This window comes from Bos indicus, chromosome 9 (assembly GCF_029378745.1).
Source record: "Bos indicus isolate NIAB-ARS_2022 breed Sahiwal x Tharparkar chromosome 9, NIAB-ARS_B.indTharparkar_mat_pri_1.0, whole genome shotgun sequence".
Taxonomy (NCBI): Eukaryota; Metazoa; Chordata; class Mammalia; order Artiodactyla; family Bovidae; genus Bos; species Bos indicus.
Window position 1 is genome coordinate 36709456 of NC_091768.1, and position 15895 is coordinate 36725350.

A 15895-nucleotide genomic window follows, 5' to 3' on the forward strand; every position below is an offset into this window, starting at 1 on the left:
ACCACTTGACCTGACTCTTAAGAAATCTGTATGCCAGTCAGGAAGCAACAGGAAGCAACAATTTGTTCACATTACTGAGTTTCTAATTAATCAACCCGGAAATGTTTTTATCTGAAACTGTCTGTATTATATGAAGTGGTAAATTTGCTCATATTTACAGCAATTTTTTTTATCTTGTATCAGTTTGTAGGGCTAAAATAATAATATACCACAGACAAGGTGCTTAAACAATTGAAATTTATTTTCTCACAGTTCTGGAAGCTGGAAACCAAGATCAAGACGTTGGCAGCTTCTGTGTCTCGTGAGGCCTCTCTCCGTAGCTTTTGGTTGATCACCTTTCGCTGTGTCCTTAGATGGTCCTTTTTCTGTGAGTACATGCCTGGTATCTCTTCCTCTTCTAATACAAATAAAGGCCATATTGGATTAAGGCTTTATCCTTATGATCTTGCTGCTGCTGCTGCTGCTGAGTCACTTCAGTCGTGTCCGACTCTCTGTGACCCCATAGACGGCAGACCACCAGGATGCCCTGTCCCTGGGATTCTCCAGGCAAGAGCACTGGAGTGGATTGCCATTTCCTTCTCCAATGCATGAAAGTGAAAAGTGAAGGTGAAGTCGCTCAGTCGTGTCTGACTCTCAGCGACCCCATGGACTACAGCCTTCCAGGCTCCTCCATCCATGGGATTTTCCAGGCAAGAGTACTGGAGTGGGGTACCATTGCCTTCTCTGATCCTTATGATCTTAGTTAGCTTTAATTACCTCTTTAAAGGTCCTGTCTCCAGGACTGCACAATTGCACTCATTTCACATGCTAGTAAAGTAATGCTCAAAATTCTCCAAGCCAAGCTTCAGCAATATGTGAACCATGAACTTCCTGATGTTCAAGCTGGTTTTAGAGAAGGCAGAGGAACCAGAGATCAAATTGCCAACATCCACTGGATCATCAAAAAAGCAAGAGAGTTCCAGAAAAACATCTATTTCTGCTTTATTGACTATGCCAAAGCCTTTGACTGTGTGGATCCCAATAAACTGTGGAAAATTCTGAAAGAGATGGGAATACCAGACCACTTGACCTGCCTCTTGAGAAATATGTATACAGGTCAGGAAGCAACAGTTAGAACTGGACATGGAACAACAGACTGGTTTCAAATAGGAAAAGGAGTACGTCGAGGCTGTATATTGTCACCCTGCTGATTTACTTATACGCAGAGTACATCATGAGAAATGCTGGGCTGGAAGAAGCACAAGCTGGAATCAAGATTGCCGGGAGAAATATCAATAACCTCAGATATACAGATGACACCACTCTTATGGCAGAAAGTGAAGAGGAACTAAAAAGCCTCTTGATAAAAGTGAAAGGGGAGAGTGAAAAAGTTGGCTTAAAGCTCAACATTCAGAAAACGAAGATCATGGCATCTGGTCCCATCACTTCATGGGAAATAGATGGGGAAACAGTGGAAACAGTGTCAGACTTTATTTTTGGGGGCTCCAAAATCACTGCAGATGGTGACTGCAGCCATGAAATTAAAAGATGCTTATTCCTTGGAAGGAAAGTTATGACCAACCTCGGTAGCATATTGAAAAGCAGAGACATTACTTTGCCAACAAAGGTCCATCTAGTCAAGGCTATTGTTTTTCCAGTGGTCATGTATGGATGTGAGAGTTGGACTGTGAAGAAAGCTGAGCTCTGAAGAATTGATGCTTTTGAACTGTGGTGTTGGAGAAGACTCTTGAGAGTCCCTTGGACTGCAAGGAGGTCCAACCTGTCCATCCTAAAGGAGGTCAGTCCTGGGTGTTCATTGGAAGGACTGATGCTGAGGCTGAAACTCCAGTACTTTGGCCACCTCATGAGAAGAGTTGACTCATTGGAAAAGACCCTGATGCTGGGAGGGATTTCGGGCAGGAGGAGAAGAGGACGACAGAGGATAAGATGGCTTGATGGCATCACCGACTCAATGGACATGAGTTTGAGTGAACTCAGGGAGTTGGTGATGGACATGGAGGCCTGACGTGCTGCGATTCATGGGGTTGCAAAGCGTCTGATATGACTGAGCGACTGAACTGCAGTGAACTAAACTGAAACAGCCTAAATGAAAAGGAAAATAAAAAAGTATACATACATAAGCTTTAAAAGTATATATATATGTATATACACTTTGCTGTACATCAGAAACTAACACATTGTAAATCAACTATACTTCAATTAAAAATTAAAAATAATAAAATTATTTAAAAGTAGTTAATATAACAAGTTCCGAGACCAATCAAAATATGTAAATATATGTCCAGGCTCTTTTCACATGTTCAAAGGTAGGTTCCATGGATACCAATAATAATAATTATTACTAGTATTATAACAATAATCCTAATACTCCCATGTATTCACATAGTTCTTCATTTTTTAAAAACTATTCTGGGGACTTATCTAGTGGTCCAGTGATTTAAGAATCTGTCTTGCAGTGCAGGGGACACAGGTTCAATATCTGGTTGGGAAACTAAGATCCCACATGCCATGGAGCAACTGAGCCCGAGCACCACTACTACTGAGCCTGTGTGTCACAACTAAGACCCAAGGCAGCCAAATAAATATTTTTTTAAAAAAATCTATTCTGTATTAATTTTCTTATTTGAGGTACTCTATATTCATATGAGGAATTACTCTCCAAGTAATACTGCCCCATTTTACAGATGAGGCAATTCAGACAATTGAATGACTTACGCATACAGATATACTTACCTGCAAGACAAACATAGTCTCTCCTCTCATGACACTGTTCTAATGAGAAGTTGCAGACAACTGCAGTATGGTGAGTGTTGAGCTAAAAGGGTACAAGTCACAACCACCAAGTGAGGGGCAGAAAAAACAGACTGGAGGCTGGGGAAGAAGTAAAGTCAAGGAAGTCTTCCAGAAGTAAACAAAGTCTCATTTCAGTTTCCACTCTCCTGGCTCTGAGAATGTTAGTTTCTACTAAATTAACTTATTTTGTTCTCAGAATATACCAAGTTGATTTGGGGCTTGATAGCCTAAAAGCTGTAAAATAGTATCATGTAATTTTTAACCTCTAAAGTCAAAGTTTCTCACTCTGATTCTTGTACCAACTGTGTCCCTTACCTGGGTGCTTGCTAAAATCATGGACTTAGGTAGAGGGGGATGGAGGCTACCTTGGATTGATTTTTTTCTAAATTTCGTGGGGGTGAGATCCAGGAAAATTGCTGCTTTAAGTATGAACTACCTGGAGATTTTGAAGTCAAATATTTAATAGCAAAATTAAAAGGATAATTTTGTTACTGGCTCCCAACGATTCCTGTTTCAATAAGGACTTTTGTTTGTTTTTTGATAGGGATGGGAGAGAATGTGTATTTGGGGAAACCTACAAATGGTAAATGGGCTTCCCAGATGGCTCAATGGTAAAGAATCCGCCTGCCAATGTAGGAGACCGGAGTTCCAACCCTGGATCAGGAACATTCCCCTTGGAGAGGAAATGGCAACCTGCTCCAGTCTTCTTGCCCAGAAAATCCCATAGACGGAGGAGCCTGGGGGGGCGGGGGGGCACAGTCCACGGGATCGCAGAGTGAGACAGGGCTGAGTGACTGAGTCTGCACCTATACACAGTAAATGGTATACGGGAATAAGTTTTACCCATGCACTGTCAGCATCCCCCACCCCCACCCCAGTCACCTACAAGGTGGGTGGCTTACAGTAGGTAAAGGCTCCACGTTTGATGACTTATTGAACACAGGGGCAAAGGTATTTATAACGTCCCAAAGTTCTGAAAGTCCTTTCTCTGAACTTTATGCTTCGATCTTCCAGTGCCCGGCCAGCAGAAGCAGTCATAATGGAGTAGCTAGGATGTGTGGACTTTAGAGAAAGGCTGAAATCAAACCCCAGACCATCAACCTTGGAGAGGACCAAGTGCGTTATAAAATCCATTTATAAAGAAGAATAGAAACAATACTTAACGTCCCAGCTTACTCCCAGTTGTTGGGAGTCTCTATCGAGTTAACACATATCTATTACAGATATAAATGAAATACATCATAAATTAAATACTTAGAACCCTAACACATACATGCATGCCATAACTGCCTATTTAAAGTCAGGCAGTACTCTCTGCTCTTTCATGTCTGCAATAGGTCCCCTTAACAGGGGGGACCTCCTCCGAGCGATTATCAGCAGAAAATGAAAAAAATAAATGAAATGCACGACGACCCAGTACAGGGATCGTGGGTTGCAGCTCGGCGGGTTCGAGAAGGTAGAAGGGGTGGGATAGTGGTCTCTCAGCGCCCGGCTCCGAGCACGTGGTCCGCCCCGGCGGGAGCTTCGCGACAGAGGGGGAGGGGAGCAGCGTGGGACTTCGCGGAGGGGGTCCAGGCGGCCCGGGCTACGGTTGGGAAGGCGCCGACTGCGCAGGCTCAGGATAGGCGCAACCACTGCGCGAAGATCCGAAGGGGGGGAGCGTTCACCCAGCTCCACGCTCCCTTTAGTTACCTAATCTAAAAGCGAAAGCCTGCTCTTTTTAAAAAAGAATCCTTTTACGACTGTATTGGGTAGCCGTCCTGTGCAAGTTGCTCATCATAAGAAAGCCTCTTTTCCCAAATTGAAGAAGCCTCTTGCCCCCTCCTCCCCGTGGAGTCGCAGTGGACGCGCCCCACCTCCCCTCGGCCTCCGGAGGTGGTTTGGCGGCCCCCTCCCCCTCCCCAGTGTCGCGAGTTGGCGCCGCTGCCACCCCCTGGTCCGCGCTCTCGGCCCTTCGGCCGGGCGGTACCCAGCCCTCCCGGCACCCCCCCCTCCTCTCCTCCCTCCGGCCTGCCCTTCCCCGCGGGACTGCCACCGTCCGCCTTCACCCCAGCCTTCTCTCCCCGCCGGAGCCGCGGAGGCAGCAGTAGCAACAGCAGCAAGAGGAGGAGCCGGAGGCGGCGGTGGCCGGGGAGCCCATGGCGTACAGTCAAGGAGGCGGCAAGAAGAAAGTCTGCTACTACTATGATGGTTAGACATCGGGCAGGCGGGAGGGTGGGCGGCCCAGGGCTGCGGCGCCGGGCCCGGAGCCGCATCGGCTCTGCGGCCGCCGTCGCGAGTGGTTGCGCCGGGTGCTGAGGGGTCAGGAGGAGGGACCGACTTTTGGCAGCATCTTAACCCATTCCCGACCCGACGCCGTCCGGCAGCCTCCGCGGGGAGCTAAACGGACGCCCCACTTTTCCCTCCGGCCCCTCTCGCTCCGGCAGTGCGGTCCGCCGCCGGCCTGCCCTGGCTTGGTGCTGGTGCGAAGGGGACGGCCCTCCCTCGCGCCTGTCCCGCCCGCCGCTCGTGGGAGGAAGGTTTTGGGGGTCCCCTGCTCCGGCCGCCTGCACCCGACTTCTCCTCGCGGGCCCAAACAGCTACCCCGGCCCAGACTGCACACAAAGCCCCACGGCCCCGAGAGCTCCGCCCCTCCAGCCCCCATCCCTCCCCTCCCCGCCTCTCCGCTCCTCTGTGTCCCCGGCTGGCCCGAGCGTCTCCTCCTTTTCTCTGCCGCCGGCCTCACCCCGGACCCCTCGACCGGGTTGGGTGCTGGAGAGTAGCCCCTGAGGTTGGGGGCCCACGTCCACCTTGAGGCTCGTTCGCACCCCTCTTTTGCGTGGACTCCATCCCTCTCCTTTGTTTGCCGGGTTCTCTGAGCGCCACTTTCTCAGCATTCAAATGAAAGGGCTTCACTTCCTCAATAAAAATGAGGGTTTTCGAGTTTGAGGTAGTCAGTCTTCACGGGAAATGTGACGGTGGTGGGGCAGCGTGCTGTCGCTGTTGCTGCTTGTGTTGTAGATCAGCCTCGATGGGTCCTGGCTTGCCTCTCTGAGAGGCGGTTACCACCCACTTCTTTGTTGCTCTTTGTTCGATCAGGAAATACACCCTGCTTTGGAGGTGTAGGACCGATAGGTTTGGCATCTGGCTTACTAAAGCTGTTTCTAGGTGGTGGGAGTCCTGGTGTTGGAAAACTTTGAGGAGTACAGCAGAAAGTACTAAATAATCAGATAAGCTTGAGCTCATGGAACAGTAAATTATAAAAATCAAATGATTTCGTTTTAGAGGTTCTGACCTCATTTGCAATTTGAACAGTCTTTTTGAATCCCATTTCCTGTGCTAGTCTAAATTACACTAAAAGAAGTGGTTACCTTTTTTATAGTTTGCACGAAGACAATAACTTATTAAATAGTTCCTAGTTAGGTTACTCTCCAGAGAAATTCTGAAATTTAACAAAGAAGCTAGGTTCTGAAAGTCCATCTGATTTGTGTGAAGCAATAAAAATTTTGGAAGCTGTTTCCTACATTCAGTGTATCATAAACCGTAAAATCGTAGACTAATGGAAAGATCTTAGAGGACTAGGTCAGAATAAATCTAGACTTTAATTTTAAAAATGGCCATATCATGTCTCTTCAGTTAGCAAGCATGAATCATTTTTGTGCCTGTTTATATAAAATAACCACCTGTGTCATTTGTGGAAAAATCTGAAATCTTACAGAAGAAATCTAAGTGTTAAATATTAACAGCCATGTTTTTAAAGTATTTTTTGAGAAGACTGCATGTATATGTGATACAAATTGATTTAAAATTATGCCATCATGGAGGGGTGGAGATGGGAGTAGATTTTAACTTTAATGTAAATTACTGAAGTTTCTTAGAATTGATTTTTTAAGAGTCCATGCGTATTTTGGGTCACTGTCTTGACTTGGGTTCCATGACCAAATTGAAAAGTAAATAACCATGTGTGTAAGTTAATTTTTAAAATGATATTGTTTCTAAGGTTTAGAGATGTGTTAGCAGGGCTTGGGGTAGAGAAGAAAGGTTTTAAAAGGTTAGGGTAACTGGTACTGAGGCTCTGCCTGCAGCTGTTAGTTGCTGTTGACAGTGATAGACTGATGAAGTGAGCTGCTTGAAACTTCTTGTCACCAGCCTTGAACTGCAGAACCAGAAGGTACACTTAAGTAGTAGTTTTATCAACAGCTATTCTTTTCCTGGGCCCATTTACAATGAGTCTCCATTGAGGGGCTGGGAGCAAGTATTGAGCCCAAGGGCAGGATGCAGACTTGATGGGAAGAGTAATCTTTGTGATGTAGTCAGTGCTTATAGTGGACCGTTCAGCTGCTCCATCTGATGGCCGACAGCAGGTGTGTAATTGAATGTTTAGATGTCTCGGGTTAGGGTATCTGTCTTTTGTCTATGGCTCTTCCTTGAGTAATTTTTAGAATGGAATATGTAATTGCTTACATCGGGAATATGCTTTGGGTTCTTTTTGTGGGGGTGGGCTAATAAAATATTTTGCACAGGTTATTAAATTGAAAAAGTATCATTATGCTAATTCTTTGTAGGTGATAGTATGTTAAACTGTGCATAGTTAATTCCAAAAGCTTAGATTTTCATCACCAGAAAAACCCTATTTTGTCAGCTTATAAAGATAGTGATAGTAGTTTTTTTTTTCTTTTTTTAATTGTGAGGAAAGAGCTTGTGCATCAGAGAACTGACTCTAAGATAGACAAACATCCAGTATTCCTTGCCGGGGGAAGTTCTGTGGACGGAGGAGCCTGGCAGGCTACAGTCTGTGGGGTCCCTCGGACACCACTTGGCAACTAAGCAACAACATCAGTGTTGAAAATAATAGTGTCAGTGTCAATAATTTATGAAACTAGAATAGCTGTTTTTAACTTGTTCTAAAGGGAGTAGAAGGAAGAAAGATCAAGAGGGAAGCAGTGAGGTATAGCAAATTCTGTAACCATAGGGATCCTACCTTTAGGCTTACGGGGACCAACAGGCCTACTCTTGGTGACACAGAGAGAATGTCTAGCAAATGAAAGGGACTTCTAAAGACGTATGTTCTTTTCTATGTTCACATTACAGTCTCAGTATCATACCGTTTAGATCACTGGAATGAGAGTTTCAAGGCATTGATGGATGAAATATCCTTAGACCTTTGAGAAAAAGTAAGAGAAGTTTTGGGGCTTCCCCACTGGCTCATGGGTGAAAAATCCGCCTGCAATGCAGGAGCCACAGGAGATGCAGATTTGATCCCTGGGTGGGGAAGATCCCCTGGAGAATGGAAAACCAATCCACTCTAGTATTCTTGCCTGGAGAACCCCATGGACAGGGGAGGCTGGCAAGCTACAGTCCATAGGGTCGCCAAGAGTCAGACATGACTGAAGCAACTGCATGCACAAGAGAAATTTTTACTTTTGCAGCTTTTGACTCATGACTCGTTTCCTAAATCTTGATCACCTAGTATATACTGCAAGATTGTTGATAATCTATAAAACGATATAGTTATATCCCTTCTGGCTTTAAAATAATGGGATTTTTAGGAATTCCCTGGTAGTCAAGTGGTCGCGGTTTTGAGCTTCCCCTGCAAGGGGCATGGTTTCAATCCCTGGTCAGGGAACTAAGATCCCACATGCCACATGGCAAAAGAGAAAAAAAATAAAATGATGTGATTTCTGTACTTAAATATAATTAGCAAACCAAGCTGTGTTAGGCTCTGATACATGTACACGTATCTGTATGTACTGATACATGCATCAGTAATACTTTATCAAGAAATGTTAACTAGTTTGTTTTAAATTAGCTTGAGGCCAATTACCTTTAGTGTCTGTTTTATTGTATATACAATATATTAATAATAGGGTTGTATATCAGAATTTATATGATTATATGCATTGCTCTGTGTTGTATTTTTCCGTTCTCTGATAGGGTTCATCATAAGATTTGGAGAAAAGTGATTCAGAGAAAATCACTCAACACTGTACAAAGATAGACTATAAAAGTCACCAGTATCGTGTCTCCCAGTATACACCGAGTCTGCTGTAGCACAGTATGAGAATTCTACTTGGCAATCAACTATTGGCAGATTTCCTTAGATTTTATTTATAACAGTGATGCCAGAGCCTTTGCTGCCGCTGCTTAGTTGCTCAGCCATGTCCAACACTGTGCAACCCTATGGACTGCAGCCTGCCAGACTCCTCTGTCCATGGGATTCTCTAGGCAGGAGTATTGGAGTGGGTTGCCATGCCCTCCTCCAAGGGATCTTCCCAACCCAGGGATCAAACCTGGTCTCCTGCGTTGCAGGCAGATTCTTTACTGCTGAGCCACCAGGGAAGCCCAAGCCTTTTGCTAGGTAGTCTTTAATATATCTGCATGGGTTCTTAGTGGAGAAGGAAATGGCAGCCCACTCCAGTGCTCTTGCCTGGAGAATCCCATGGAGGGAGGAACCTGGTAGGCTACAGTCCATGGGGTTGCAAAGAGTCAGACTCAACTGAGCGACTTCACTCACTACTATGGGTTCTTAGATATAGTATAAACATTATTATCCTTGAAATAGGTAATCTTTTCTTTGGAGGCAAATCTGGATACTGAATTATAGCAGCAGTTCATAAATACCAGTGGTTTTATTGCACATCATTTATTTAAACATAGCCAAACATAAGACTGAGATTTTCATATACTCGAATTCTCTTGCCCAAGATTTTTTTTTTACCATTTACTTCCTTCATATTTCACCTTAACAGAGAAGCTTTTCCCTTTTCCCTTAATCCCTGTTAACTGTTTTTTCTCCCTATCAGTTACACCTAATTTTTGTCTTTCTTCCTACTGCAATACAAACTTCATGAGGATAAAATCTGTTTTGCTGATGTCTGTACTTCTACCTTTTCATACTGTTCGTGGGGTTCTCAAGGCAAGAATACTGAAGTGGTTTGCCATTCCTTTCTCCGGTGGACCACATTCTGTCAGACCTCTCCACCAAGACCCGCCCGTCTTGGGTGGCCCCACACAGCATGGTTTAGTTTCATTGAGTTAGACAAGGCTGTGGTCCGTGTGATTAGATTGACTAATTTTCTGTGATTATGGTTTCAGTGTGTCTGCCCTCTGCCCTCTCGCAACACCTACTGTCTTGCTTGGGCTTCTCTTACCTTGGACGTGGGGTATCTCTTCACGGCTGCTCCAGCAAAGCGCAGCTGCCGCTGCTTACCTTGGACGAGGGGTATCTCCTCACGGCCACCCTTCCTGACCTTGAACGTGGAGTAGCTCCTCTCAGCCCTCCTATGCCCGCGCAGCCACCGCTCCTTGGATGTGGGGTTGCTCCTCTCGGCCGCTGCCCCTGGCCTCGGGCATGGGGTAGCTCCTTATGGCAGAAAGTGAAGAGGAACTCAAAAGCCTCTTGATGAAAGTGAAAGAGGAGAGTGAAAAAGTTGGCTTAAAGCTCAACATTCAGAAAACTAAGATCATGGCATCTGCTCCCATCACTTCATGGGAAATAGATGGGGAAACAGTGTCAGACTTTATTTTGGGGGGCTCCAAAATCACTGCGGATGGTGATGGCAGCCATGAAATTAAAAGATGCTTACTCCTTGGAAGGAAAGTTATGACCAACCTAGATAGCATATTCAAAAGCAGAGACATTACCTTGCCAACAAAGGTCCATCTAGTCAAGGCTATGGTTTTTCCAGTAGTCATGTATGGATGTGAGAGTTAGACTGTGAAGAAAGCTGAGTGCCGAAGAATTGATGCTTTTGAACTGTGGTGTTGGAGAAGACTCTTGAGAGTCCCTTGGACTGCAAGGAGATCTAACCAGTCCATTCTGAAGGAAATCAATCCTGGGTGTTCCTTGGAAGGAATGATGATAAAGCTGAAACTCCAGTACTTTGGCCACCTCATGCGAAGAGTTGACTCACTGGAAAAGATTGATGCTGGGAGGGATTGAGGGCAGGAGGAGAAGGGGATGACAGAGGATGAGATGGCTGGATGGCATCACTGACTTGATGGACGTGAGTCTCAGTGAACTCTGGGAGTTGGTGATGGACAGGGAGGCCTGGCATGCTGCGATTCATGGGGTCGCAAAGAGTTGGACCCGACTGAGGGACTGAACTGAACTGATACTCTACCAGCCTTAATAAAGATAAAGGTTTTTTTGCATTATTGATGAATAAATGATAAATACCTTGTACTTTTACAGCTGGAATCCTTTTATATATTCTAATTCTTAAAGCCACTCAAGTTACAAACAGGCAGGATGAGTGGCATTTTATTTATTTTCTCCATGAAAATAGATTTGTGTATCTGACTCAGCTCACCATCTAACCTTTTCTACATAGTCTAGTTTTAATGTCCAAGGAGAGAGCAACACCTGGTACCTAAAAGATTTTTCTTTTTTCCTTTGGTGACACAAGTTTGGAACTACTGCCACTGCTACCATAAAAAAAGAAAAGAAAGGGTTCCTCTGCTACCAAAAAAAAGTATTAGTAATTATTTATTTCCCTTAACAAAAACTTTAAATGCTTGTGTTGACAAATCCTTAAAGGAAACTATTGCAATTGGGGAGAAAGGTTAATTGTCTCTTTGGAAATGATAATAGCATTGAAAGGTGGGTGAGGTCAGATTTAAAGTTCAAGTGTTGGGGTGATGTCAATTTTGAGTTCAGAAATAATTAAGTGGAGTTAAAGTCCTTAATCTGTGTTGTTTAGACAAAAGATTGAAATCCTAAGAAGAAAATATAAGACTATGTTAGAAATAAATACTGGAGAGGGTGTGGAAAAAAGGGAACCCTTCTACACTGTTGATTGAAATGTAAATTGATACAGCCACTATGGAGAACAGTATCGAGATTTTCCTTAAAAATCTAAAAGTGGAGCTACCGTATGATCCAGCAATCCCACTCTTAGGCATATATCTGAAGAAGATTCCCTGGAGGAGGAAATGGCACTCCACTCCAGTATTCTTGCCAGGAGAATCCCATGGACAGGGGAGCCTGGCAGGCTACAGTCGATAGGGTCACAAAAAGTCAGACATGATTGAGCAGAGAGGCATTTATCTGGAGAAAACTAACTTGAAAAGATACATGTAGCCCAGTGTTTATTGCAGCACTGTTTACAGTCATCAAGACATGGAAGCAGCCTAACTGCATCAACAAAGGAGTGGTTAAAGAAAATGCAACACACACACACACACACACACACACACACACACACACACACACACACACAGTAATAGTATTACTCAATCATAAAAAGAATGAAATAGTGCCGTTTGCAGCAACATGGATGGACTTAGAGATATCATACTAAGTGAAAGGTAAGTCAGAGAAGGACAGATATCATGATACCATTTGTATGTGGAACCTAAAAAGATTATATAAATGAATTTATGTACAAAACGGATTCAGACTTAGGAAACACATTTATGGCTACCAGAGGGGAAAGGTGGGAAGGAGGGATAAATTAGGACTTTGTGATTAACATATACAAACTATTGTATATAAAATAGATAATCTGTATAATACTGTATGGCACAGGGAACTCTACTCAATATCCTGTAGTCACCTATATGGGAAAAGAGTGTGAAAAAGATACATGTGTAAGTATACTTGAATCACTTTTCTGTACACTTGAAACTAACATGACATTGTAAATCAACTATACTCCAAAATAAAGAAATATTTTTAATTAAAAATGTTTTTAAGAAGGAAAGGTAAGACTATGTTAGATAGTAAGTGAGGGGACCTTGGTAGGGTAAATTTAGACAAGGGAAGCCCCTGAAGGCGTAGAATGGGGCAGCCTCCTTAAAAGAGTTTTCTTTCATAAGACACTGCAGACTTCAAAGGCTACATAGTTAGAAGAGAGCTGGTGCGCTTAACAGAGGAAGCTAAGGGGAAGACATGGGAAACTATAGGGTCAGGCCAGGTAGTAGAGAGCCAGACCACCCAAGACTGTGTGGTTAGAGATTTGGACTTTATTCAGGAAGCAGAAAGCCACGGAAGTTTTCTTAAGTGTCTGGAAAGTGGAGAAAGGATGAGAAAGAGTGATAGAATGTAAGACTGAAAGTAAGAATGAGTATATATTGGTTCACATACAAGGTAATGAACGCAACTGATAGACATGGACATATTTAAGAGATTTTAGGAGTAAAACTGATAGAATTTGTTGATTGGGTTGGAAATGGAGTTGGGACTTTGTGACCACTAAATAAAAGATGGCTCCTAGATTTCTGAATATTGAGCAGTTAGGTGCCTTATTCCAAGAGAAGAGGATTTAGAGCAGCACTGTTGATTCACTTACTTACTCAAGCACCCGCCTGGCACACAGTAGGCTCTTGATGTGTTAGATGAATGAGTGAACTTACGAGACTTGATAAATAAAGGTTGGTGGAAGAATGGCTGTGGGGTGGTATGAAATCCAGGAAAGTGATATCATGGAAACCAAGACTGAGTATTTCAAGAAGTAGCCAGTGTGTTAAAGTCACTAGTGGTCTATCTAGTCTGTGGAAGACAAAAATAATACAGTATATCTCTGTTTTTCTTGAATCATTTTTTAGTCAACTTTAGGCATAAAGGTTAATTTCATAGTCCTGAAATCCAAAATTATCTGAAAAGTGAAAACAAAACTGTACAACTCATTTGGAATCAAAGCTTAACTTGAATTAATATTTACCATCTTTTTTATCATCCACTTATTTTGAATATTTACACATTTTTGCTGCAGAAATATTAATGTTTGCTTACAGAATGCGGCCCAGACTTAAGGTTGTCACAAAATATATGGCAAATACATCATATTACATTTATAAAATCAAATATATCTAGTCTCGAGAACTTTAAAGAAAAGAGATTGTAGACCTTGTTAGCCACTTCTATTCTGGGAGCTTCTTGAAGAGTGAGCAGTTTTGAAAATTTTTGCAGGTAATACCTAAATCTTTCTGGTAATTACTTCACATTGACAAACTTTGTTGTATTCAACAAACCACTTCAAGCTAATTTTTCTGACTACTTACTTTACTGGTAAAGCATTTTTTAGTATTATGATGAAAATCGGGGTAACATTTTAAATGCCCAAATTACATTGCATCCTTGCTCAGTTGTGTCTGACTCTTTGTGACCGCATGGTCTGTAACCTGCCAGGCTCCTCTTTCCATGGACTTTTTCAGACAAAGATACTGGAATTGGTTGCTATTTCCTAGTCTAGGAGATCGTCCCAACTCAGGGATTACACCCATGTTTCCTGCATTGGTACTGCACCGCCTGGGAAGCCCCCAATTACGTTCCTGACCATTTAAACGAGGTGAATGAAATCCGTAGATTTCTGCAACTAAGGAAAGCTATTTATCTTTATGGAAAAGTGGATGTCTGCAAAGCAGCCATGTAGAGAATTTTGTGATAGGGTTAAGCAGTTGTTCTAGTACTCCCTTACATTTTGGAAGAATTCTGCATAAACCAAATAGCAGTTGTCTGTAGCTTGGCTGCCTTTGTGGACATGTGTCATTTACATAGTGAGCATGTTCTTGGTAGAACTGGGCCCCCAAAGTATAGCCAAGAAACTTGTTGAAAGCTGTGTATATGCATATAAAATTTGAGGACCCTGTTGGTAGATAGGTAGTTTTTTTTATGTTTATATTCTTTAAATGTTTGTATTCCATTTTGTGTCCTTTTCTTGTCAGGCTTCCGCCTACAATTTCTTTCCAATGACTGTAAGTGCTGTTACTTTCCCAGTAGCTACTACTTAAGAAGATTGGCAGAGTTGCTCTGCCCGAGTTTGAACCTAGCTCTTCTACTTGCTAGCTGTGTGACTTTCACAGTATCACATGACTTGTTTACATTGCTCCATCTTCACTTTAATAAAACAGGAACAGTAGTCATATTAATAATACCTACATCATAGGGTTGCTGAAAAGATTGACAGATAATAACATGTGAAGTGCTTGGAACAGTGCCTTCTTGGATGCTCTGAATAAATGCTAATTGCTACTAACATCTTTTTTTTCAAGCACTCTTGCTGAGAAATTGCAGCTATACTTTCCTTCTGTAGATTATTGTTGTCTTTCTCATAATTAGTTCAGTTCAGTCCAGTCTCTCAGTTGTGTCTGACTCTTTGCGACCCCGTGGACTGCAGCACGTCAGGCCTCCCTTTCATCACCAACTCCCGGAGTTTACTCAAACTCATGTCCATTGAGTTGGTGATGCCATCCAACCATCTCATCCTCTGTCGTCCCCTTCTCCTGCCTTCAATCTTTCCCAGCATCAAGCTCTTTTCAAATGAGTCAGTTCTTCGCATCAGGTGGCCCAAGTATTGGAGTTTCAGCTTCAACATCAGTCCTTCCAATGAATATTCAGGACTGATTTCCTATAGGATGGACTGGTTGGATCTCCTTGCAGTCCAGGGGACTCTCAAGAGTCTCCAACACCACAGTTCAAAAGCATCAATTCTTTGGCGCTCAGCTTTCTTTATAGTCCAGCTCTCACATCCATACATGACTATTAGAAAAACCATAGCATTGATTCGACAGACCTTTGTTGGCAAAGGAATGTCTCTGCTTTTTAATATGCTATCTAGATTGGTCATTGGAGAAGGCAGTGGCACCCTACTCCAGTACTCTTGCCTGGAAAATCCCATGGATGGAGGACCCTGGTAGGCTGCAGTCCATGGGGTCACTAAGAGTCGGACACGACTGAGCGATTTCACTTTCACTTTTCACTTTCATGCATTGGAGAAGGAAATGGCAACCCACTCCAGTGTTCTTGCCTGGAGAATCCCAGGGATGGGGGAGCCTGGTGGGCTGCCGTCTATGGGGTCGCACAGAGTCGGACACGACTGAAGCGACTTAGCAGCAGATTGGTCATAACTTTTCTTCCAAGGAGCAAGCATCTTTTAATTATTAGATTAGTGATAGCTTTTTATTGAATTCTCAGTATGTACATAGCTAGAGTATTTGATCTTAAGATATGGTAGATATTAGAGACATTTCATCTTGATAATTTTTACACAGAGAAGATGAAAGTTATGTGAAGACTGTATGTGCTCAGCTGCTCGATTGTGTCTAACTCTTTGCGATCCCATGGACTGTAACCCACCAGGCTCCTATGTCCGTGGGATTTTCCAGGCAAGAATACTGCAGT

At 43.3% G+C, this 15895-nt stretch overlaps 1 protein-coding gene and 1 long non-coding RNA gene across 3 annotated transcripts in view; one reads left to right on the forward strand and one right to left on the reverse strand.

Moving 5' to 3' along the window:
* Positions 1–219: 219 nt before the first annotated feature.
* On the reverse strand, positions 220–4669 carry LOC139184905 (uncharacterized). The gene is made up of 2 exons (XR_011568428.1): positions 2734–4669; positions 220–2082 (listed from the first exon to the last, which is right to left on the reverse strand). It is a non-coding gene; the product is annotated as an uncharacterized lncRNA (long non-coding RNA).
* Positions 4670–4679: 10 nt separating this feature from the next.
* The window catches only part of HDAC2 (histone deacetylase 2), a 35367-nt gene continuing 24151 nt past the window's right edge, over positions 4680–15895 (forward strand). The window contains exon 1 of one of the 2 annotated variants that reach the window (XR_011568427.1): positions 4680–4983. Coding sequence is in view for 1 of the 2 variants with exons in the window: in XM_070795943.1 (XP_070652044.1) it covers positions 4932–4983 (52 nt within the window). In the remaining variant the exon portion in view is untranslated. The remainder of the gene's footprint in view (positions 4984–15895) is intronic. The other variant, XM_070795943.1, reaches the window with a different exon arrangement.